The following is a 21,680-nucleotide window of genomic DNA, read 5'->3' on the forward strand; positions in this document are numbered from 1 at the left end:
GGGAAGGGCCCCTGCCCGCCCTGCCTGGTCCCCGCAGCCCCAGGCAGACCCCGGCCCAGGCCCCCCGGGCGGCTGCAGTCGTCTGCCACAGCCTGAGCCTCCAACTGCGGCAGCTCTCCCAGGGCCTTGGCAGGGAGGCCAGGGTGCTCCCTGGAAAGTTTTTTTAATTCCAAAAGCAATATATGTTTACTATTTATAAAATCAAAACAACACTGATGTGTAGAAAGTAAAATAATAAAAGTCCACCTCTTATACCCGGCCCAGTTTCATTCCTCAAGAGAAAGCTGTCACTAATTACTTGGTGGGGACGCTCACACATTCACGGCCTGTTTCTCCAGTGTGGAGACCGACCCTGTCATGAGGTTGAGGATTTTGTTGTTTTTTGGGCAATTTCTCACATGCTCAAGCCTTCCTTGATAAGAAGCCTGGCGCCCACCTTGGAGGTCTCTTCCAGAGTAGTGAGAGAACCCCAGGGGCTGACTCCGTCCACAGGGGCAGCCCTACTTCTTTCTGCAGGGCCCAAGGTCACAGGCCTCTCGGTCCATCCCACCAGCTCAGCCCTCGCTCCCTCGCTCATTCCCTGCGCTGGGAATGAAGGCCCCGCGGAGGGGGCCGGCAGAGCTTCCAGCCCCACCCCCAGAGCCCTGCCTCTGGCTCTGACCTAGGGTCACCTGTCTAGACCCCCTTTCCTGAGGGGTCTTTGAGGCATTGTGGCCTCTTTGCCAGCTGACTCAGCCACGACCATCCCGAAGGACCCCTCAAATGGCCTCTACTCCCACTGGCCCACACAGGCGAGGGAGCCCAGATCTCATTCCTCCCGGGACTCCTCAGGCTGCCACAAATCTGCTCACCTCCTCCCCAGGCTAAGGGAGGGGCAGTTTGGAGAGTTGGTTAAGGGCACGGAGTCAGACCGTTCTCCATATGTTTTTCTCCCTCCGATAATAACAGTAAAAGTACCTGCCTTGTAGGGTTGTTTCAAGGAATCAGCATCAGTAGCTGTCAACAGAGCACTTAGCAGAGTGCCTGGCACATAGTAACTGCTCAATTAAAGTGAGCTATGATTATGTGCCTGCCTGCAGCTCTCTAATTCCCCTAGTTGATAAAAATCAGATTCCCCACGCATTTTTTTCCTTAACTTGCTTTTCTCATTTTTTTTCTTAACTTGCTTTTCTCAATTAATACACCAGAGACACTTTCCTATCGCCACGCGGAGCCTCCTCCACCCATGGAAGGGCTGCATGGACCTTAAACTTCCCCGCAGGGTCAAAACTTGCTGCCCTTGCTTTGCTGGTGTCTTCCATTGTTTTAAAATGTAAGAAATTTAGTTAAAGTTTAGTTCAGTTCGATTAGTTAAAGTTTAGCTGTTAAACCGTCCCCCCTTTTTCATTCCTTAGTCCCAGGCGTGTGTTGTCGTCTTTCCATGCATCATTTGACCCTCAATCCACGTGGTTTTGCAATCAGAAGCAGGTGAGAGGTCAGGGTGAGCTGGAAAGGATGTGGAGAGCCAGTTAGAGCAGGAAAGGGGAAGACGCACCCAGGAGGTGCCCTGGTGTAGGCTCCCCAGCCATCACCCCTTGCTGGCTCCCTCCTGGCTTCTGCCCTGTCAGAAACCTGGGGAGCCTTCCAGCTTCTCCCTCCTCTGCTACAGCAGCCCCTTCTGTAAGTCTTGAGGAGTTCCCTAAACATTCCTCGTCTCTGCCCCTTCTTCCCACCTCCACCACTTTAAGTCAAGGCACCCTGCCTCTTTCCTGGGTGCTTCCTGCCACCTTCACTCTGCCCTTCCCCCATCCAGCGTCCATACTGCAGCTGGACAGGGGGTGGGTTGGATTCTAAAAACACAATGATCTCTTTGGAAAGCAACTGACCCTAACTACCTGGCAAAGCTGAAGCTATGCAGACTTCCTGTTTGTGCCAGGACACACGTAGAAGAAAACTGAGAACAATATTATTTGGAAAGCAAAAAACTGGTAAAAGCCCCAAAATCCACCAGCAGTATGTGTTAGATTCCTAGAGCTGCTATAACAAATTACCACAAACTTGGTGGCTTAAAATAACACACATTTATTCTCTGACAGTTCTGGAAGTCAGAAGTCCAAACTGGGTTCCACAGGGTAAGAATCCGGGTGTGGGCAGGGCTGCGGCCTTTCTGGGGGACTCTAGGGGAGCCTCCACTTTCTTGCCCAGTCGAGCTTCTAGAGGCTGCCCGCATTCCTGGGCTCTTGACCTTCTCCACCTTCCAAGGCAGAAATGGCCAGTCCAGTCTCTCTCAAGTCGCCATCTCTCTGGTTCTGGCTCTTCTGCCTCCCCCTTCCCGATTCAAGGCCCCTCATGATTACACTGGGCCCACCCAGGTAACCAGGATTACCTCCCCATCTCGAAACCAGCTACCAGCAACTTTCATTCCACCTTTCCCCTTAACTCCCCTCTGCCACGACACAAGGCATGCTTACAGTTCTTAGGATGCGGCACCTTTGAGGGGCCGTTCTACCACCGCAGAGGGGAGGGAGAATCGTGGTCTCTCCCTACAGTGGCACATGCCACATTCTAGGACAAATGCACCATGAGGCTGACCCCACAGAAGCCTGAGGGCCCCGCCCTTACCTCAAAGGGCCCTAGCAGCGTGCATGGGCCAGCGGTTAATCAATAAAAAATAGTACGGGGAAGAGGATGTGGCTCAAGCGACTGGGCTCCCATCTACCACATAGGAGGTCCAAGGTTCGATTCCCGGGGCCTCCTGGTGAAGGCAAGCTGGCCCGCTCAGGAATGCTGGCCCACGTGGAGAGCTGACGCAGCAAGATGACACAGAGGAGAGACAATAAGAGACACAGCAGACCAGGGAGCTGAGGTGGCGTGAGAGAATGGGCACATTTCTCCCACTATGAAAGGTCCCAGGATCAGTTTCCAGTGCCACCAAAAGAGAAGACACAAAAGAACACACAGTGAATGGACACAGAGAGCAGACTGTGAGCACAAACAACGGTGGGGGGGGTAGATAAATAAATAAATCTTTAAAAAAATAGTATGTATTGTATTAGTATTCTCCAAAGAAACAGAACCAATAGGGTATGTGTGTGGTTGTGTGTGTGTATTTTAGATATTTATTATAGGGATTGGCTCACACAACCATAGGGACTGGTAAATCCAAATTCTCTAGGGAAAGTTGCAAGTTGAAAACTTGATGAAGGTGACACTGAATTTCCCTGAAGAACGGGGCTGGCTGAAGCAGAGATAGAAAGTCTCCTCTTTCTGACTGCTGAAATCCTCTGTTCTCTCTTTAGAGCCTCCAAAGGATTAGAACAGGAGACTCCGCTCATCTCTGAAGGCAATCTCCTTTGTTGATTATAGATGTAATCAGCCAAAGATGCAAACTGACTATAAAATGCCCTCAAAGTAACCATCAGGCCAGTGCTTGCTTGACCAAATGACTGGACACCGTAACCTAGCCAAGCTGGCACATGCCTTAACCATTACATTTCTGCATTTTGTGATGTTGTGATATGTTAGCTTTTTAAAAATTTATGGTCTGCTGTGAGTTCTTTTCTCATTCTAAATATAAATTTGCTTTTCACTTAATATTGTATTAGAATTCTATGGAGTTTTTTTCCCTTAAAGAGACCCCCCAAATTGTATAAACTTCAGGCCCTACAGAACAGGAGGGACCCTGGCCATAGCAACAAAAATAAATGAGCCACACTCTATGCACCAGTGTGGAAGACCTCACAAGCACAACAGTGAGTGAAAGGAGCAAATCACAAAAACATAACAACACTATGATTCCATTTTTATAAGGCTCAAAAGCAGGCAAAACTAAGTTACCTCCTGTTTGGGTAAGTACAGCTATGGTAAAACAATTAAGAAAGACCAGGGAATTATTTATATAACTTCTTACTAAGGGTCAGGAAGGGGTACAGAGAGACAGACGGGCCTTCCAAGGGATGGGTGAAGTTTCTTGAGTGAAGGCAGCACAGAAATTCAGTTCATTATTGGTTTCAGAATTGTACATATGTTATACATTCTCTTATATAAAAGATGTATTTAAAAGTATTGAAGTTTTTATTTAAAAATAATTGGATTACTTATTTCAAGAAGCTGAAAATTTGAAGCTTCAAATTCTGTGGTGTGTTGAGTGAAGCAAGCCAGATACAAGAGCACAAATACTGTATGACTGCTTCACTATGAACCAAATATATTGTGTAACATTGCATAATTTTAAATATATATATGCTCCTACTACATTAAAAAAAATTCTGCAGTGGCTTCTCACTACACTTAGAACAAATGCAAAGCGCTTACCATGGCTGAAAGCCCCACGTGCTGCGACCAGGCTCACCAATCTGACCGCCCCCCACACCAGGCTCCCCCTGGCTGTCCTCGCTCAGGCCACCAGGTCTTCCCTGGCACTTGACTGACATAAGCCCACCTGCCGCCCCTACTGTATCCCCAGTTCTTTTCCTTCTTAGCGCTGGTCATGATCACAAATTAAAATGATGTCAACACCTGTGTCCCCAGCTGGACTGTGAACCCCCCGAGGCAAGCCCCACGCCTGCCCTGCTCACACCAGCTCCCAGCAGGTGAACAGCACAACTCCTGCCGGGCTGGCTCTCCTGCGCTTCCACAGAGCTTTGATTTGTACCATTTGGTGTGCGGGTCACACTCTGCGAGGTGGATGAGGCAGATGGGAGAACAGAGGCTCCCGTGGGTAAGGAGCCGGGCAGGGGAGGAGGGAGGAGGGGCCAGCAGGCGACCCCTTGTTCAGGAGGGATGGCCACTCTGCTCTGGGCCACCCTTGTCTGGGACCTGCCAGAATCAGGCTGCCCCTTGCCCCCAGTGTGGGCGAGTTGTCACTTAAACTCTTCAAATTGAAAAGGGACTGGCATTTGGGGGCACCTGGCATCTAACAGCATCCAGCCAACAGGTCTTCACAAATGTCCTCTGTGCCCACCTGGCCTCTAGCTCTCTGCCCAGTGCAGGATTTTCTGAACACGGAAACATCCTCAGTTGGTCCGGGGTGGGCATGGGAGAATTTCAGGCACAGACCTCAGCCCCTGTCCCATTACTCATGTGGGCACCTGGGTGCGGGGGTAGAGTAATGCCTCCCAAAGATGTCCACATGCTGATCCCAGAATCTGTAAATATGTTACACTACCGGCAAAGGGGAATAAAGCTTGCTAATAGCCGATCTTGAGATGGGTGGGCCCAGGGTAATCACAAGGCTCCTTAAATGGGGAAGGGGGAGGCGAAAGAGTCAGAACCAGAGAGACGGCAGCCACCGCTGCTTTGAGGATGGCAGGGGGTCAGCCTTCCAGCCTCTAGAAGCTGGAAAAGGACACGGGTTCTCCCCTCGAGCCTCCAGAAGGGAAAGCAGCCCTGCCAGCACCTCGATGTGAGCCTGCTGGGACCCATTTGGGACTTGTGATCTCCAGAATCCCATGGGAACAAATTTGCCTTGTTTTAAGCCATCGAGTTGTGATCGTGTGTTACAGCCGCTCAAAAATCCAATACGCTAGGTAACTCATTCTTTCCCTCCCCCTCCTCAGGCTGCAACCAAGAGCCCTGAAGGACACCCAGGCCTCATCAGAGGCACCGGTATCCCCAGGGCATGTCTCTATCTTACAAGAAGTTTGGAAAGCAGAGAGCATCATCTTCAAAATAGAGAGCCCTCCCTCTAGGCAGTTTACAGACATTTTTCTCCCCTTGTTGTAATATATATAATATAATCTGTTTGCCAGGAAGGGACATGCAAATTCATTCACTTATTCAACAAGATTTTATCGGGGTCCCTTACAGAAGACAAGTGGTGACTGATCACCTATCAACTTGATGTATTTCTCAATATTTCTCAAGGAAAGATGTCCCAGGTTGGTGCTAAAGGACTTCTGTCCCTTGAGCGCAGGGTCTGAGGGACTCCCATAGACCTCGCCTGTTCATTCGTTTCCCTTGGCACCTGTTCTTTAAAAAGCAGCAGCAGGCCAAAGTGGTGAAGTGCTTCGTTGTCAGACACGCTGACTTGGAAATCCAGCTCCGCCACTCTCTAGCTGTGTGACTTTGGGCAAGTTCCGCCCACTCTCTGCTTCAATTTCCCCATCGTCGATTGGTTCTACCTCTCAGGACTGCTGGAAGAGTTGACGAGTTGTGAACGAGGTGACGCCAGGCACACACTGACGCTCGTGTCGTTGTCAGCTGGCATCCTCCGAGCATCCTGGACAGGAAGGCTCCCGGGCTCAGCATAAGGTCGAGGAAGGCAGGAGCCCCCCAGGGCACGCCTGGCCCCCCAGGTTCTCCACCTCAGCACTCTTGACTTGGGCAAATAATTCTTTGTCGCGGGGCCGCCCTGTACACCGCGGCAGCATCCCTGTCCTTCAGCCACTAGATGCCAGTAGCATGTCTCCAGGTGTGACAATCAAAAGTGTCTCCAAGACACGGACAAACATCCTTGCAGGGGCAAGACGGGCCCTTGCTGAGAACCACTGAACCGCCCAGATACTACACCACAAGGCAGGACGCCCTCGCTGCAGTCGTAGCGCAGGGAGGCTGGGAAGTCAGCAGGGCTTCCTGGAAGAGGTGCCAGAGGCTGGCCTTGACAGTTGACTGGGCTTCCCAGAGGGCCCTGGCTCTCCTCCCACCTGCCGGGTGTTTCTGGCAGGTTCCTGCTCCGTGGGATCCTCTCTCCACCCTTGCCCTGGGACAGCTCGCCAGGAGCCGGGTGACTTCACGGCAGACCCTTCCAATTCCCTTCCTCCTGAGCCCCTGGCTCCTCGTCCAGCTGCCTGCAGACACCCCTACCTGGAGCCCCTCAGACTCTGCAACCCCATATGGCCAGAATTGCCCTCTTACCCCTCCCCAGTCCAGATCCTGACACCCCCACTGGCACCTGAGAGCCCTTCAGCTTTCTCCCCGTCAGGACGTGCTTCAGGAACGCCTCCGCAGCCAGCTCCACTGGGACTACTGCAGCCTCCTCGCTCTCTCCCTTCTGTCACTCTGGTCCTCTCCACTCCACCTATCACACAGCAGCAGAGACCATTCCAGAATGCCAGTCTGATCAGGCCATACACACTCCTTCCCTTGCAAAAAACCTCCCCCGGCTCCCCTTTGCCCCCTCGGCCCAGCGCCTAAGTCCTGGGTCCCTCTCCGACCGGGTCGTCTGGGGAACCCTGGCTCCAGCCCCTTCAGGGGCTCAGTTCCGCCCAGAAAACCCACCTACCTTCCCACGGCCTTGCCCTCGAGGACGCTGTCCCGTCGGCTGTGGTGCTGGGGCCACTCAACAGCCCACTCGTCTGTCCCCGCGCAGCCCCGTCTCCTCTTCCGGAAAGCCTTCCCCACCCCCCGCGTCCAAGGTTCTTGGCTATTCTTGTCTGAAGGAAAGATGCTTGAAAGCTGGGGGCTGAGCCCGGGACCCGGGCCCGCTCGAGAGCCCCGGGGGGGGGGGGGGGGTGGAGGGTGGAGACCCTCCAGGCGAGGGCGACGGCCGCTCCACAGGGACGGTCGGTGGCCTCCGCGGCCCTGGCCGCTGATGCTTGGCCCGACTGGCTGCTCGCCCCCCTCCGCGGTGCATTCTCCTTCTTCCCAGGGCCGCCGGGCCAGCCCTGCCCTCGTCCCCGCCACTCTCCTTCGCTGGTTCTCAGGTGGCCCCCCAGGCCCCGTCCTTCATCCTCACAGTCTGCTCTCACTGCACCGACCAGCACGCGCAGTTCAGGGCTGTAAACACCAGCTCTCGGCTGACACTCCCAAACGTGCGCCTGAGGCCCCAAGCTCTCACCCAGACCTGGAGCCCTCTATGCCCTGGAGCCCCCTGAGGGTCCGCCCGCCGCAGACCCCTCACCCTCAGCCTTGCCCGCCTAGGTGACAGCAGCGCCGTCTTCCGGTTGGTCAGGCCCCAAACCCCGGGTCCTCCTGGACTCTTCTCCCACCTCTGGTCTACCAGGTAACCCTGGCGGCTCTCACTGTGATTCGCATCTGGGACCTGGCCGCTTCCCACCAGCTCCACTGCCGCCCCCTGGGCCAGAACGCCCTCTCTCGCTGCAATTGTTGCCACCGCTCCTGACCCTGCCTCTGCCCTTGCCCCTCTGCAGCCCTTACCTGCACAGCAGCCAGGGTGGTCCCGTTGACGGGGTTGGAGCTCGACCCCCCCTCTGCTCAAAACCCTCCAGTGGCTCCCTACTCACTCTCAGTAAAAACTTAGACCCTACAATGGCCAGAAACTCCTACATGACCTGCCCCCTGCCTGGCCTTTTTCTCCCCCTACCTTTTGTAATTCTCCTCCTCCCACTGTTGTCCTTGATCCAAGCACACTGGCCTCCTAGAAGTTCCTCAAACATACCAGGCATGCTCCTGCCTCAGGGCCTTTGCACTGGCTGTTCTCTCTGCTTGGAACATTCTTCCTCCAAAAGTGAGAATAGTTTTCCCGCTCAACACCTTCAGATCTTCGCTCAAATGTCAGCCTGATGAGCCTCTCTGCCCACCCCATTGAAGATTGCAAAGCACCTCCTCTCGGCACCGCCCACACCCCCTCACGCTGATGGATTTTTTTCTTCACAAGATCACTTCCCAGCCTACTATAAAATGCACTTATTTACCTAGTCTATCGCTTGCTATTTGTTTCCCCAGAATTCCCCAGTGCCTGTAGCAGCGCCCAGCACACATTCAGCGAATAAATGGAGATTCCAAAGCCCAGAGTGAGCGGACGGCTGCCAAGTCCTCACGAGACCACCTGGCGCCCTGGAAAAAGCACTGGCTTGTGAGTCCGTCACCCTCTGCCCGGTTCAGGCTGACGCCTCAGGACAAGTCATTCAGCCTTGCCTGTCCCTCCTGTGGCAAAATGGGGATGTATGTTAGGGGCTCAGCAAACGCAGGTTCACGCACACGCAGGCATACACACTCAGTAGTAAAAACGTCACCCCTGACCTCCAGCTGCCTTTCACACCTTCCCATATGGTGCTTTACTTCATCCTCCAACCCCAGAGAGAGGTATAGGTCCTTTCCGACAGGTGAAAAAAGTGGGGCCCAGAGCGGGACGGCAGGAATGCCTGGGCCGGCTCCAGCCCCACGTGACCGACATGCCTGACCCTCCCCTGGCCTGGCCGGCCGGGCAGTTCCGAGGCCCACCAGGGCCCCGGTGCCGGGGCGCAGCGCGGGGCAAGGCGCCGGAGACTACATTTCCCAGGAGGAGTTGCCCGGAGCCCTGCGGCTCCCGGGGTGTTTAAGAGCCTCGCGTTAAAGGGGGCGGAGGGAATCCTGCAGTCAGCCCGCTACTGGGGTGGGACGCCCGAGCGCCCCGGCCGGAGTCGGGGGGTCCACAGGCCCCTGCAGCGGCAGCGAGGCGAGCCCACGCCCGTCCGGAGGCAGCCTTTACCCGTCCTGCCCCCCTCAACCTCGGGAACCCTTCCTGGCCCCCGTCCGCGTCCCCGCAATTCTCCCGAACAAGGGGAGGGGCGGTGAGTCCCGCCGCCTGGCGGGAGAAGGGGTGTCAGCCATTAGGAAGCACCCGCGACCTCAAGACGACCCCTCCCCCCAATTCTAGCTTCAGTTCCGGGAGAGAATTCCCAGGTCGCTGGGATGGACCGAGACGAGACCTGACAGCTCCCACAAAATGACATACAAACCTGGGAGCCGACTCTCACAACACGCCTCCCACCCGCACCCCCCCCCCGCCCATCCATCCTCCACGGTAAAATGGGGTGATGGCACGTTCCCTGCCTCCCCAGGCGGGAGGCGCGGAGGATGAGCACTTCCCAACTGCTCTGCGCCGTGCGAATACCATTCATTGATCGCGTCATTGGACTCATTTGGTCCTTAATTCTAAATCAGCGGGGACCTGAGAAGGGGGTGGGGGTGCCGGGTCCCTGGGAGCGCGGCGCGGAGCCTCTAGGACGTGGAGGCAGCTATGTTGCCGCCTATTTCCCCGTCCAGATCTTAATGGGAACCCAGAGAATTGTCTATGGAAATAACCAAAACAGAACACCAGTAGGTCGTGTTTTCAAGTCAGAAAACTTCGAGGTAACTGACATCAACCAAGGAAGAACCTTGACCTTTTGAACTAACCTGGCCACTCACGCTTCCCTTCCCCGCCCGTGCCACCTAGATAAGCCCGGCAGGACAGAGTCCCCTTCCTCGCTCCCTCCCCCAGTCCCTCCGTCTCCGAGACTGCGGGGTCCATTAGGACCCCCTCTCCATCCCAGCTACGACCCCTCCGCCGCTTCACCCCCTCCCTCCCCAGCGCCGCGGCGTCTGCCCCCGGACCTTTCCCGAGCCGCGTAGGTCCTGCTGAGCAGCTCTAGCCCCCACTCCCCCGGAGTAAATGAGGAGTGCTGGGCCGCTGCGTTTAGGGGGCAGAGGCGGGCGCGTTGTGGGAGGGGCCCAGGGAGCGAGCATCCCCGAATCCCGACCCCGCACGGAGGGCCGCGCCAAATGGGGCCGGGGATGTAAGAGGATGGCGGTAAAGAAGGGGTCCCGGGGACTCCAGGGTCCGTTCCGTTGGCTCCTGGGCCCCTAAAGTCCCGGGACTCCTTAGAGACGGTGGCGGTCCGAAGGGGGACGTCTGCCTCGTCTACACCGGCCCAGCAGCTCGGGGAAAGACGGATCATTTTTAACAAAGGCATCAGCATCCCCCTCCGCCCCCCCCGCAAAATGGCGGTGGTCCTGGCCCGGCTCCCTGAAACCCTGCCCGCTTCCCAAGGATAGGTCAGGACCCCCTCTTCGGCCGCTCCCCCAGCGCCCCGCTTTCCCCAACACCTAGAGCCCTGCAGCCTCTCCTCCTCCCAGGGGTCCGCAGGAGTCTCTGGTTAGATGCTGTGGAGTCGCTCGCCCATTGTGGACCCTCCCCCCGTCACTCTGCTTGGAGGGCACCTACGAGGGCGGCTGAACCCCCAGCCTGGGTCTCAGGGCTGGGGGCAGCGAGCTCTGCCCCGGACACCCCAAAACTCCCAGGCTGAGGGAGACCATGTAAATGAATTGCCCATGAGCTTTCATGGCAGATGTAGGATCTTTGAGGAGGGGAGGCGACCCCGGAAACCCCTTCCTCATCCGTCAGGGGCCCAGGCAGCATTGGGGATCCGGCCTCGGGGGGGGGGGACCTCGATGCAGAGGTCGGGGGGCGCGCTGGGGGAGAAACGGCCGAGGAGGGGGAAGGGACGAAGTTTGAAAGTGCTCTTCCAAGTCTTTCAGAGAAAGTTTGCTTGGAGCTCCAGGATGGAGCGGGGCTGGAGGCGCGGGGGGCCGGGTGGCGGGGCGACCCCCGGGAGGTGGCCGGGCCCCGGGGGAGCGACCCCTCCCCCCTGTCCCGGCTCGGCCCGCCTGGGAGCCGCCCGGCTCGGGGCCGCGTGTGTTAGTTGGGGCCGCTTTCCGGCCGCCCTGCGGGGCTGGGGGACCCCGCAGCGGGCCGGGAGCGGGCTCCCCGACTAGCCCCAGGGGCGGGCTTCGCTCCGGGGGGTTCACCGCTCCGGGGCTCCCCGGCGCCGCCGAGCCAGCCCCCCGCAAAGGGGAAATGTGCCGGCGCGCCGGCGGCCCTCGGCGCGGTTTGGGGCTCGCGGCGGGCGCGGGCAGCGGCGGCCGAGCCGGCGGAGCGCCCGGCGGGGGAGCCCAGGGAGCCGGGCAGCGGCCCCGGGCGGCGGCGGAGCGCGGGGAGGCCCGGGCGGGGGGGAAAGGTCGGATTTGCTCGGCGGAAGAAACACAGATGGCGGCGGCGCGGCGCCATTCCGGGCCGGGAGCAGGCAGCCAGCAGCCCTGTCCTCACCGCGGTCCGCCCGCCGCCGCTAAATACCCGGATGCGCCGCCCGAGCGCCAGACGCGGAGCTGGGAAAAAGGAGGCAGAGGAGGCGGAGGCAGCGCCGGGCGCCGAGACCTGCAGACGGAGCGGCGGGGCCGGGCCACGCAGACCCGGCCCAGCGAGCCTTCCCGCGACCCGAGCCCCGGAGGAGAGAGCGACTCCCCGGCCGCAGCCCTGAGAGCCGGACTCGGGGCTGGCCCCGGTGTCAGGAGCCCGAGAGCTGAGCCCGAGCTAGGCTTCCCTCAGTCTCCCGCAAGGGCTGGTCCTTTTGAAGACGCCTTCTTGAACAGGCCAGGACCGGGCAGGGCCACCATGACCGAGAACTCCACGTCCACCCCTGCGGCCAAGCCCAAGCGGGCCAAGGCCTCCAAGAAGTCCACAGACCACCCCAAGTATTCAGACATGATCGTGGCTGCCATCCAGGCGGAGAAGAACCGGGCCGGCTCCTCGCGCCAGTCCATCCAGAAGTACATCAAGAGCCACTACAAGGTGGGTGAGAACGCCGACTCGCAGATCAAGTTGTCCATCAAGCGCCTGGTTACCACCGGTGTTCTCAAGCAGACCAAAGGGGTGGGTGCTTCGGGGTCCTTCCGCCTGGCCAAGAGCGACGAGCCCAAGAGGTCGGTGGCCTTCAAGAAGACCAAGAAGGAAGTCAAGAAGGTGGCCACGCCAAAGAAGACAGCCAAGCCCAAGAAGTCTGCCTCCAAAGCCCCAAGCAAGAAGCCCAAAGCCACCCCAGCCAAGAAGGCCAAGAAGAAGCCAGCTGCCGCGCCCAAGAAAACCAAAAAACCTAAGACTGTCAAAGCCAAGCCAGTCAAGGCGTCCAAGCCCAAGAAGGCCAAACCAGTGAAGCCCAAAGCCAAGTCCAGTGCCAAGAGGTCCGGCAAGAAGAAGTGACAATGATGTCTTTTCCCAGGGACACTCCTTCCTGTCTCCCGTTTTCTGTAGATACTTTTCGCCTTTCTTCTTTCGTGATCCCCTTCTACAGCCCGTTGTCCCTTTCTATTTTGACTTTGTAAGAGACAGAACTTGGGTTCCTCCGAAAGTACAGATAATTCCTTTTCCTTAAGCTATCATGTTAGGGCAGCAACCACCGATCTCCGCTTTGTAATGATGACAGTATACTTATATTATGTTTTCACTTGTTATTAACCTGCTTACGGGTTTAAGGTTTTGGGTGGGCTTGTGTGTTTTGTTTTGTTGGTTGGTTTGCTATGCTGGGGACGAAGCAAAGGGGCAAGGCAGCTTGTTATGGCTCGAGGAGAGGGAATTCAGGGGTTGTGAGGTTTCCTTAATTTGGGCATACCTTGTGAGAAACCCAAAACCTTTGGCAGGAAGAAGGGTGGCTGCAGCTGGATGGCAAAGGAGGGGTGGTGGAGAAAACTGGCCTGATTTTCACCTCCCGTTAATGAGCAGAAAGGGGTCCCAGTCACTTGTGTTGAGTCTGATCTTGGGGCCTTTCTATTGTCTTAGGAGAAGGGAGGGGGGGGGCTCAAAGTGACAGCTGGTGGAAGAAGCTGTGGCTCTTCTCAGCTGGGACCTAGCCATCAGGGGCCTTTGTGGTTCTGTGTCACATAAGTCATGTTAAGGGGAGTGGAAACTTTGAGGATGAGGGAGGGAAGCCAATCAACCAAGTGCCTCAGTGTGCCCCTTTCAAACTTGGGTTCTTCAACACAACTGGTGGATTGTATGTGGGAGGATTTTTTTCCCCTGTTCCCCCAGGTTTTTTATTTTGTGTGTGCCTGTTTCCTCCTGTGCAGAGGTGGCTTTGCTTCATGGTCTGGTGGGGAGCCCTAGGTAGCCACAGAGAAACCTCTTGACCTCTTTTTACTTCTGAGACTTTTATAAGTAGTTAGAGACGGGGGAGGGAGCAGTGGGTAGGGAAGGAGTGGATGGTAAGATTTATTGCAGTCAATTTTGAATTTGCTAAGTAGTTTTACAGAACTAGAACTGTGCGTGTATGTGTGTGTATATGTATAGATACATATTTAGGACTAGTACTTAAGTTTCACACTCGGGAGCTGGGAGAAAAAACTGTACAGTTGTTTTATTTTTAATAAAATAAGGAACGCGCAAATTGCATTATTTTCCTTTTTTTTTTTTTTTTTTGGTATAAGTGTTATTTGTGCTAGCAAGAATTTGCTGTCTTTGTAATTTTAAGACTTTAAAATAAAATTGGAAAAGGAAAAAACCTTGATCAGTGAATTTTCTCACTTTTAAGGCTGGAGGAGAGCCCAGGGCAGGCGGGTACTTGGGGGTGGGGGGGGAGCATTTGGGGACCTTTGCCTCTGAGGACGGGGAAAGGGTTCCAAGAGCGACAGAAGCCAGGAAACCTCAGGAGGGAGCAGGACGTACCTCTGTCTGTTCTTCCGGGCTTCTGCCTTTGGAGTCCAGAGGGCACCCCTTTCCTCCTGAGAGGTGGGTCTATCTGCCCGAAAGGGAAGAGGGAAGGGGCTTGGCGGGCTGCGCCCGGGAGCGACTTCCTCCGCCCCGCCGGCCCACCCCCTCCGGGCCTCTCGGGTCTTAATTTACAAGTCAATCCACTTTTCTTCCTCTGTCCCTTTAACCGAGGCCCTCCGGCTCCTATTGGCTCCCTGGGCCCGGCCCCTGGCCACGTGAGCGGCCGGGGCTGGGCAGGCCTACCCCGCAGGCGGGCGCGCTGGGGCCGGGCGGGCGCGATGCGGGCTGGCGGCGTCTGGCGGGCTGTGTTCTCGGGGGTCCCCCGCGGCCGCCGTGCGCACTCGGCGCTGGCCCAGCTGCGCGGCATCCTGGAGGGGGAGCTGGAAGGGATCCGCGGGGCCGGCACCTGGAAGAGCGAGCGGGTCATCACGTCTCGGCAGGGCCCGCACATCCACGTGGACGGCACTTCCAGAGGTAACTTCTCCTTCCGGGAGTGGTCGGACGTGGCGGGGCGTTTGCGGACCTTCTGGGGCTTGCGCCGGAGGGCGGGCTCTGGAGGGAGGGAGGGGACAGCACCCCCACACGCGGCCGCTGTTCCCCTTCCTGTCCGTCAGGCAGACTTTATGGCTCCCCAGTGTTATCTATAACCTGGTTAAACCCGTTTGGAGGGAGGCTGGTGACTTGTCCTTGGTGCACCTTTTCGGCCCAGAGGGCTGGACTGGGCTGAGACCCAGCCCCCTGGGAAGGTCGAAGAGAGAGACAGCTGCAAATAAAATCTTTATGGATCTGCTTGGGTTTTTCAGACAAGAGTCCACATGGCGGTATTATGGCATGGGTGCTTTACATTAAATACCAGAGAACTGGATGAAATGTTAAGTTGGCATAGGTTTGGGTAACTTTCCTAAGCCAAAGAAGGAAATGAACATGACCTTTTAGACTGGGGTATGTGCTTTGCTTTTCCCCATCTACACGCTCTACTCACTGCTATTAGTTACCCACTCACTTGACTCTTGAAGGCATTTGAGTTGATAAGTTGGTCGTCCATCCTAGTTTGCCTTGTGTTGTTCTAGTTTTAGCACTGAAAATCCAGTGTTCCAAGGAACCCCTCGAGACAGTTGATCACTCTAGCTTGTGACCTCTAGTCTAAGGATTGCAGAAAGGCATGACACAAATCTTAGAACTAGGGTGTGTGGGGAGGGGCAGGGATTTGTTTTTTCATGTTTGATCAGATAGTGTGGGGATATTTAGAATAAACAGCTTTTACTGCCATCACTGAATTCATAGGTATTTATTGTCATGTGACCTAAGAAGGATCAATAAACACGGATACTACTAGAGGCTTTTTAACTTTTGCCACAACTAAGAAAGTTATTTAACAACTGTTATATCCAAATTGGATTAATAAAGTATTCTGGGTTGCCTGCCAAAAAGAGAGAGAGAGATACAGCTGGCTCCCAGGATGCTGCTTTGAGAAAGACAGCAGCAAGAAAACCCGCCTTTCTCGGGCGGCTGCTTGCTCAGTGTCTGCTAGTTGCTGCATGTGGACTCTTACGAACCTCCAAAGTGGGAATGACTAATCCCATTTTTCAAATAAAGAAGCTGAAGCTCAGATGCGAAGTGACATGCCCAAAAGCCCCCAGCTAGCTAGCTCCAGGCAGTGCCATGGGACATCGGAGCTGGAAGGTCAGCTTACTGGCTAGAGGCTGAAATACTGGCCAAAGCCACAGTGAGCAAGGGGCTTGAGGGCTGCTGCAGGAAATACAGGATGACATTAGGCCCCTCCTGTCTGTGTGACCAGTGGTCACTTCCCCATCTTGCCTGGGCCAGGCCCCAGGTGGGTGCTGATTATAAACACAGTCCCCTAACTTGCCTTCTTACCTCATCTGTAAAATGGAGGTCCCAAGAAACCCTGCCTGCTGCAGCTTTCCCAGGGAAAGCTTGGAGAGGTTGAAAGATGGGATTGGGAGACCCAGGTTTCCGTCCCGTTTCTGCCCCTCCTTGGGCTGCTTCCTCCTCGGGCCAGCCGTGTTCACACTGGGCTTTATGGTTCAGGGCCTCAGAGCACCCTCTTTGGGGGTGCGATTCTCTGCCAGGTAACAAAGCCAACTGTGTGGTATTTGAGAACCAAACCAGCATCTTCTCTCACCCACGAGGAAACTGAGGCCCAGAGGAAAAGCCTGTAAGGAAGGTTCCTCCTTGGGTGGCACGTGATTCAAAGCAGGGCGGGCCTCTCTGACAGCCCTGGAGCAGGTAATGTCTGCTGCTAAGGTTTCCCCGACACAGGCAAGGAAAAGAAGGTCCTCACACTTTCCATCTGGTTGTGGCAGCCAAGTTTGAGTAGGGGAATACAGGAAATTCTAAAAACATGGGGAAGGGGAAATAATCTTTGCAACTCAGAAGTAAACCTAAAACAGAAAAAAAAGAAAAGAAAAAGCGAGGGCAGAAACGTCCTTCAGGGTGCAGTACTGAGAGTGTCCTGTCCTGACCCTCCCTCTCCTGATGCTGTTGGATTTGGGGCCTCCCAGGGTCCCCCTCTCCAACCTGGCCTCTGCCCCAGTACAGATCATCCTGGGCTGTGGTTGCCTCCTCTAGGGGGAATTTGGGTCCTTCCATCTCTGCGTCCCCAGGGCCTGCACTGATGTCTTTCCAGGGGCTTCCTTGCTCCGAGCTGCTGTGTCCCTCTCCTCTTCCCTACCTCAGGAATCCTTAACTTCTGTGCCAACAACTACCTGGGTCTGAGCAGCCACCCCGAGGTGATCCAGGCTGGGGTGCAGGCCCTGGAGGAGTTTGGAGCCGGCCTCAGCTCTGTCCGCTTCATCTGCGGGACCCAGGTACAGGGGTGGGGTAGAGGGTGGACACATTGCCCCCGAGGCTGGGCACTGACCCCAGTGGTTCACTTCCCACCATCAGCTGGTTTAGCCAGCTCCGCTCTTCTGGCACTCTGTGCCCGCTCTTAGCCCAGAGTTCCCTGGGGGAAAGGCTGCATTCAGGCCTCCATTTCTGAGAGGCTGATAACCTCTGTGAGCGTCCATTTCCCCATCTGCAGAACACAGTTTCTCACACCTGACACCCTATGTGAGAGGACAGGTGGAAGGCAAAGGTTGAGACTGGGCTCCGTTTGCAGGTCTCCTCTTTATTATCTCCGTTACTGTAATACCCATAAAAGTGCTTAGAGTGGTATTGGGTAAATGGTAGTGCGCAGTAAGTGCTGGTGATTATTTTTAAATGTTTGACATGAAGCTTACGTGGCGTTCACAGTGTGATGGGTTCTGCTTTGAGCCCATTATAAATATTAGTTGATTAATCCCCTTAACAATCTCTGTAATAGATGCCGTTCTCATCCCCACTTGAGAGATGAGGACACTAAGGCCCAGAGAGGTTAAGTGACTTGGCCAGGGCCACACAGCCTGTTGTGGTGGATCTGAACCCAGGTGACCCGGCTCCAGAGTTCTCGCTCTTGACCTTTCAAAAAGGGGAGGATGAAAGGAATGTCAAGAGGTAGAACTCCTGCCCCCCACCAGAGCACTTTCAATAGAATCCTCCCCTAGACTGAACAACTTTGAAATCTAAGGATTGGAAGCCCAAATGAACACGGAGTTACTTACATAGTCCTATTCTTTGCCGTTAAACAACCAAAATAAGGTACTTGGTTTAACATCAGGAAGACATCTTCCTTCCCCAGCAGTCTTGCTATCTCTGCCTTTAGGCGGCCCTTACAGAACCAGGGTCCAGCCTGGAAGGGAAACCTAGCGGGTCCCTCAGTCCTCGGTGGGAATCACCTGCCAGATTCCTGTTGGCTCTGGGGGAGTCTTGTGGTGCAGAGAGAAGGGATCAGCGAGGCTGCTGGCCAGCCCTTCTGGGCTCTGTCTGTGGCCCTCTAAGCCTCAGTCCCCCTTGGCTTGTCCTGGCTGGCTCCCCAGCAAGAACACCTGTCTTACTCGCTTTCGTTAGAGCATCCACAAGAACCTGGAAACAAAGATAGCCCACTTCCATCAGCGGGAGGATGCCATCCTCTATCCCAGCTGTTTCGATGCCAACGCCGGCCTCTTCGAGGTGTGTGGAGGCCGGGGTGGGCGCTGGTGGGGCCCGCTGAGCTGTAGAAGAATTGGGGGTGGACAATAGGGGAACCTGGCAGGCTGCCAGTACCATGCCTGGAGGCTCCTGTGCCCACTGGGACCAGGGAGGAAGAAGGCTGGCACTCACCAAAGATACTCCTCCCTGCTCTCCATAGAGCCAGAGCCCCAGGGCCCCAGACAGGGGCAGAGGGCACCTTATCTCCCGGCCCAGAGGAATACCCTGGCTCGAGGTGAAATGTTGACTCAGGGCGAGTCACAGGGGAGCTGGGGGGGGAGTAGGAGAGAAGAGCCCCAGGCTGGTCGGGTAATGGCTTTGCCTGAGCTGCTGCCCCCAGGCGTTGCTGACCCCGGAAGATGCAGTCCTGTCAGACGAGCTGAACCACGCCTCCATCATCGATGGCATCCGTCTGTGCAAGGCCCACAAGTACCGCTACCGTCACCTGGACATGGCCGACCTGGAGGCCAAGCTCCAGGAGGCTCAGGTGGGGCGAGGCCCAGGGGCTTGGGGGCAAGTCCTTGACCTCCCCAGTGAAGGAAGTAAGGCTGACTGCTCACTCACAGTCCAGCCGCCTGGGAGTCCAAAACAGTCACCATTCGAACCCAGATCCCTCTAACCCAAAGCTCTGCTTATTCCATCACACCATGCTGCCTTGAGTTTTAGCAAGTGCCAGTGGTGCCAGGCCCCCGGCGAGGCCTAAGAGGAAGGCTGGCATATGGCTAGGACCTGGCCCTACCCTACCCTACCTCTGCTGGCTTGCCCAGGAGAATATAACCATTCCTACTGCGCCAGGGTAAATGTGGTAGCACATTACCCTGAAAGAGGTGAGTAAGGCTCAGAGAAGTGCAGATGGGGGACACAGGATGTTCTAGTCCCAAGGAAGCAATGCCCCTGTGTCCACCTCTGTGGCTGGCACTGGGTGAGGTGAGCTCTTAGAGCCCCAAGCAGCACAAAGGGGGGCGTTGCCCAGCTGGCAATGCCAGCCGCAACCTGCCTGTGTCTCCCCTGCAGAAGCATCGGCTGCGCCTGGTGGCCACTGACGGAGCCTTCTCCATGGACGGTGACATCGCGCCCCTGCGGGAGATCTGCCAACTTGCCTCTCGATACGGCGCCCTGGTCTTTGTGGATGAATGCCACGCCACTGGCTTCCTGGGGCCCACAGGACGGTGGGAGCACGTGGCCCCTGGGGTGGGACCTCTGAGGGCGGATGGGTAACCACAAGGCCATCACCCCAACTCATGATCCCAGGGCTCCCAGGCGGCCAGTGGCAGCAGTGGTGGCTTCCCTTGCAGGGGCACGGATGAGCTGCTGGGCGTGAGGGACCAGGTCACCATCATCAACTCCACCCTCGGGAAGGCACTGGGTGGAGCATCAGGTGCCTGCAGGGTCATGCCCCTGGGGTCCCCTTTATCCCCAGGCAGGGCCCTGGAGGGCCTCTGGGAAGGAAGGGAGAGGAGTCCTGGGGCTGCAGAGAAGAGGGCAGCATGGACTGGACTGGGCTCTGAGGCGGGCAGGAGGGGTTTGGGGTAGGCTCTGGCTCCTGGCTCTCTGACCACACCTCTTCTTTTGTTCTCAGGGGGCTACACGACAGGGCCGGGGCCCCTGGTGGCCCTGCTACGGCAGCGTGCTCGGCCCTACCTCTTCTCCAACAGCCTGCCACCTGCTGTCGTTGGCTGCGCCTCCAAGGCCCTGGACCTGCTCCTGGAGAGCAACGCCATCATCCAGTCTATGGCCGCCAAGACCCAGCGGTGCGTCCTGGGCAGGGATGGGGCAGGCTGGGATAGGGAGGTGATGCGGGCTTGAGCCTGTGAGCATCAAGCCTCGGGGTTTGCCTCTGCCCATCCCCCGACTCCACTCCCACCCCCACCCCCACCCCCCTCCCAGGCTGCCCTGGGAACTCTTAGCCAAAGGCTGCAGGCTTGCGCACCTCCCTCTTTTCTCCATCCCTGTCTCCTCCTTCCATCTCTGGATCCATTTCTCTACAAAGGATTCTGACTCCCTCCTTTGCAGTCCTTTCTTTTTGGTCTGTCTGTCTTTCCCTCTGTCGGGCTCCTCATCTGCCTTTCTGGGTCTGGCATTTCTGTCTTCGTCGGTCCGTCCTGCAAGACTTGGGCACGCATCTTGAGCCATCTGCCCTTCAGGAGCAGGTGAGGAAACCCCCAGCCCCCACCGCCCGCGACACCCAGCTCGTGCCCACAGGTTCCGCAGTAAGATGGAGGCTGCGGGCTTCACCGTTTCCGGAGCCAATCACCCCATCTGCCCTGTGATGCTGGGTGACGCACGACTGGCCTCTAGCATGGCGGATGACATGCTGAAGAGAGGTAAGGGGCAGCAGACAGGTGGGGCCACCTGGCAGGGCTCCAGGACAAAGAGGGTCTGCAGGTCCTGAGAGGAAAAGGAGGGCGCCCCCTCGCCCCCACCTCCTACCCTGCCTGGAGCACCGGTCTCCCCAGGCTTGAGAGCCCCCAGCCATGAGTCTGTCCCATGTCTAGCCCTTGCCCTCTGTGTGCCTCAGGAAAGTGGGAGCTAGCTGTCACGCCCCCAAAACCTGTCTGGCCCTAGGCGAGCCCCAGGATGACTCTCCCTCCCTTGCCAGGCATCTTCGTCATCGGGTTCAGCTACCCCGTGGTCCCCAAAGGCAAGGCCCGGATCCGGGTCCAGATCTCGGCAGTGCACAGCGAGGAGGACATCGACCGCTGCGTGGAGGCCTTCATGGAGGTGGGCCGGCTGCACGGGGCGCTGCCCTGAGCCCTGGTCACCTCCCTCCCCCACGGCCCAGGCCCGAGCCTCTGAGCTCTGAATCCAAGTCCTTGGGTGGGGCTGCAGCCTGTGACCGTGGCCGTGAGCGGCTGAAACAAGAGCGGGAAGGTTGTCTGTAAAGCTCTGGTCTCCTTTATTCTCTCTGGGCAGGCCCAGGCCTGCGGTCAGTTGACGATTCAGGGAGGAGCTGGGGCGCTGAGGCCTCTAGTGGGTCTCAGCTGACCTGCTCTGCCACGGACCTGGGCAGCTGGGAGACAGTCAGGGGCCATTGCTGGGCTCCATTGGCTTCTGTGCCGCTGCGAAGGGCAGCTGAGCACCCGCCCTGCAGGTCCGTTCCCATGCCACCACCCCCTACCTGCAGGCCCCCAAGTCTGGCCTTGGTGAACACCTCATTCTCCACTCCCCATCCAAAGGATTTTCTGCAGCTGCGCAGATAAGAAGGGGAGGAGGGACAGGATTCAAGCCCCAAAAGAACAGGGACCCAGAATGTGGGCCACCACTGGAGAGACTCCAGAAAGCCTGGAACCCTGGGTTTGAGGCCGACTCTACGGCTTTGGGCAGGCCCCATCCCCTGTGTACTTCATTTGGCCCCACTGTACCAAGAGCCGGAATTACATCATGATCTGGACACTTCCATCCCAAGGCCTGCTGGCCTGACGTTAGCCGCCAGGGGGCGCAGCGCGCT

At 56.8% G+C, this 21,680-nt stretch overlaps 2 protein-coding genes and 1 long non-coding RNA gene across 3 annotated transcripts; 2 read left to right on the top strand and 1 right to left on the bottom strand.

Annotated features, from left to right (window-relative positions):
* Window positions 1-5,748: 5,748 nt before the first annotated feature.
* Window positions 5,749-7,428, bottom strand: LOC131280655 (uncharacterized). The gene is made up of 2 exons (XR_009188361.2): window positions 7,202-7,428; window positions 5,749-6,997 (listed from the first exon to the last, which is right to left on the bottom strand). It is a non-coding gene; the product is annotated as an uncharacterized lncRNA (long non-coding RNA).
* Window positions 7,429-11,653: 4,225 nt separating this feature from the next.
* H1-0 (H1.0 linker histone) lies at window positions 11,654-13,838 on the top strand. The gene has a single exon (XM_004451602.4). It carries the CDS (start codon window positions 11,669-11,671, stop codon window positions 12,656-12,658), a length of 990 nt encoding a protein of 329 aa, XP_004451659.2. The 5' UTR covers window positions 11,654-11,668; the 3' UTR covers window positions 12,659-13,838.
* A 549-nt stretch (window positions 13,839-14,387) lies between these two features.
* GCAT (glycine C-acetyltransferase) lies at window positions 14,388-21,115 on the top strand. The gene is made up of 9 exons (XM_004451601.4): window positions 14,388-14,635; window positions 16,862-16,992; window positions 18,113-18,214; window positions 18,573-18,719; window positions 19,247-19,401; window positions 19,528-19,610; window positions 19,812-19,983; window positions 20,435-20,556; window positions 20,832-21,115. The coding sequence occupies exons 1-9, from the start codon at window positions 14,440-14,442 to the stop codon at window positions 20,981-20,983; spliced, it is 1,260 nt and encodes a 419-aa protein (XP_004451658.1). The 5' UTR covers window positions 14,388-14,439; the 3' UTR covers window positions 20,984-21,115.
* The last annotated feature ends 565 nt before the right edge of the window (window positions 21,116-21,680 follow it).

Source organism: Dasypus novemcinctus, chromosome 12 (assembly GCF_030445035.2).
Source record: "Dasypus novemcinctus isolate mDasNov1 chromosome 12, mDasNov1.1.hap2, whole genome shotgun sequence".
NCBI classification, from domain to species: domain Eukaryota; kingdom Metazoa; phylum Chordata; class Mammalia; order Cingulata; family Dasypodidae; genus Dasypus; species Dasypus novemcinctus.

What these genes read in the sequence shown, in the direction of transcription:
- H1-0 (XM_004451602.4), top strand. Translation starts at nt 11,669, where the DNA reads ATGGCGGCGGCGCGGCGCCATTCCGGGCCGGGAGCAGGCAGCCAGCAG.
- GCAT (XM_004451601.4), top strand. Translation starts at nt 14,440, where the DNA reads ATGCGGGCTGGCGGCGTCTGGCGGGCTGTGTTCTCGGGGGTCCCCCGC. An exon ending in TTCCTGGGGCCCACAGGACG is followed by an intron (nt 19,402 to 19,527) that starts GTGGGAGCACGT and finishes CTTCCCTTGCAG; the next exon opens with GGGCACGGATGAGCTGCTGG. An exon ending in ATGGCCGCCAAGACCCAGCG is followed by an intron (nt 19,984 to 20,434) that starts GTGCGTCCTGGG and finishes TCGTGCCCACAG; the next exon opens with GTTCCGCAGTAAGATGGAGG.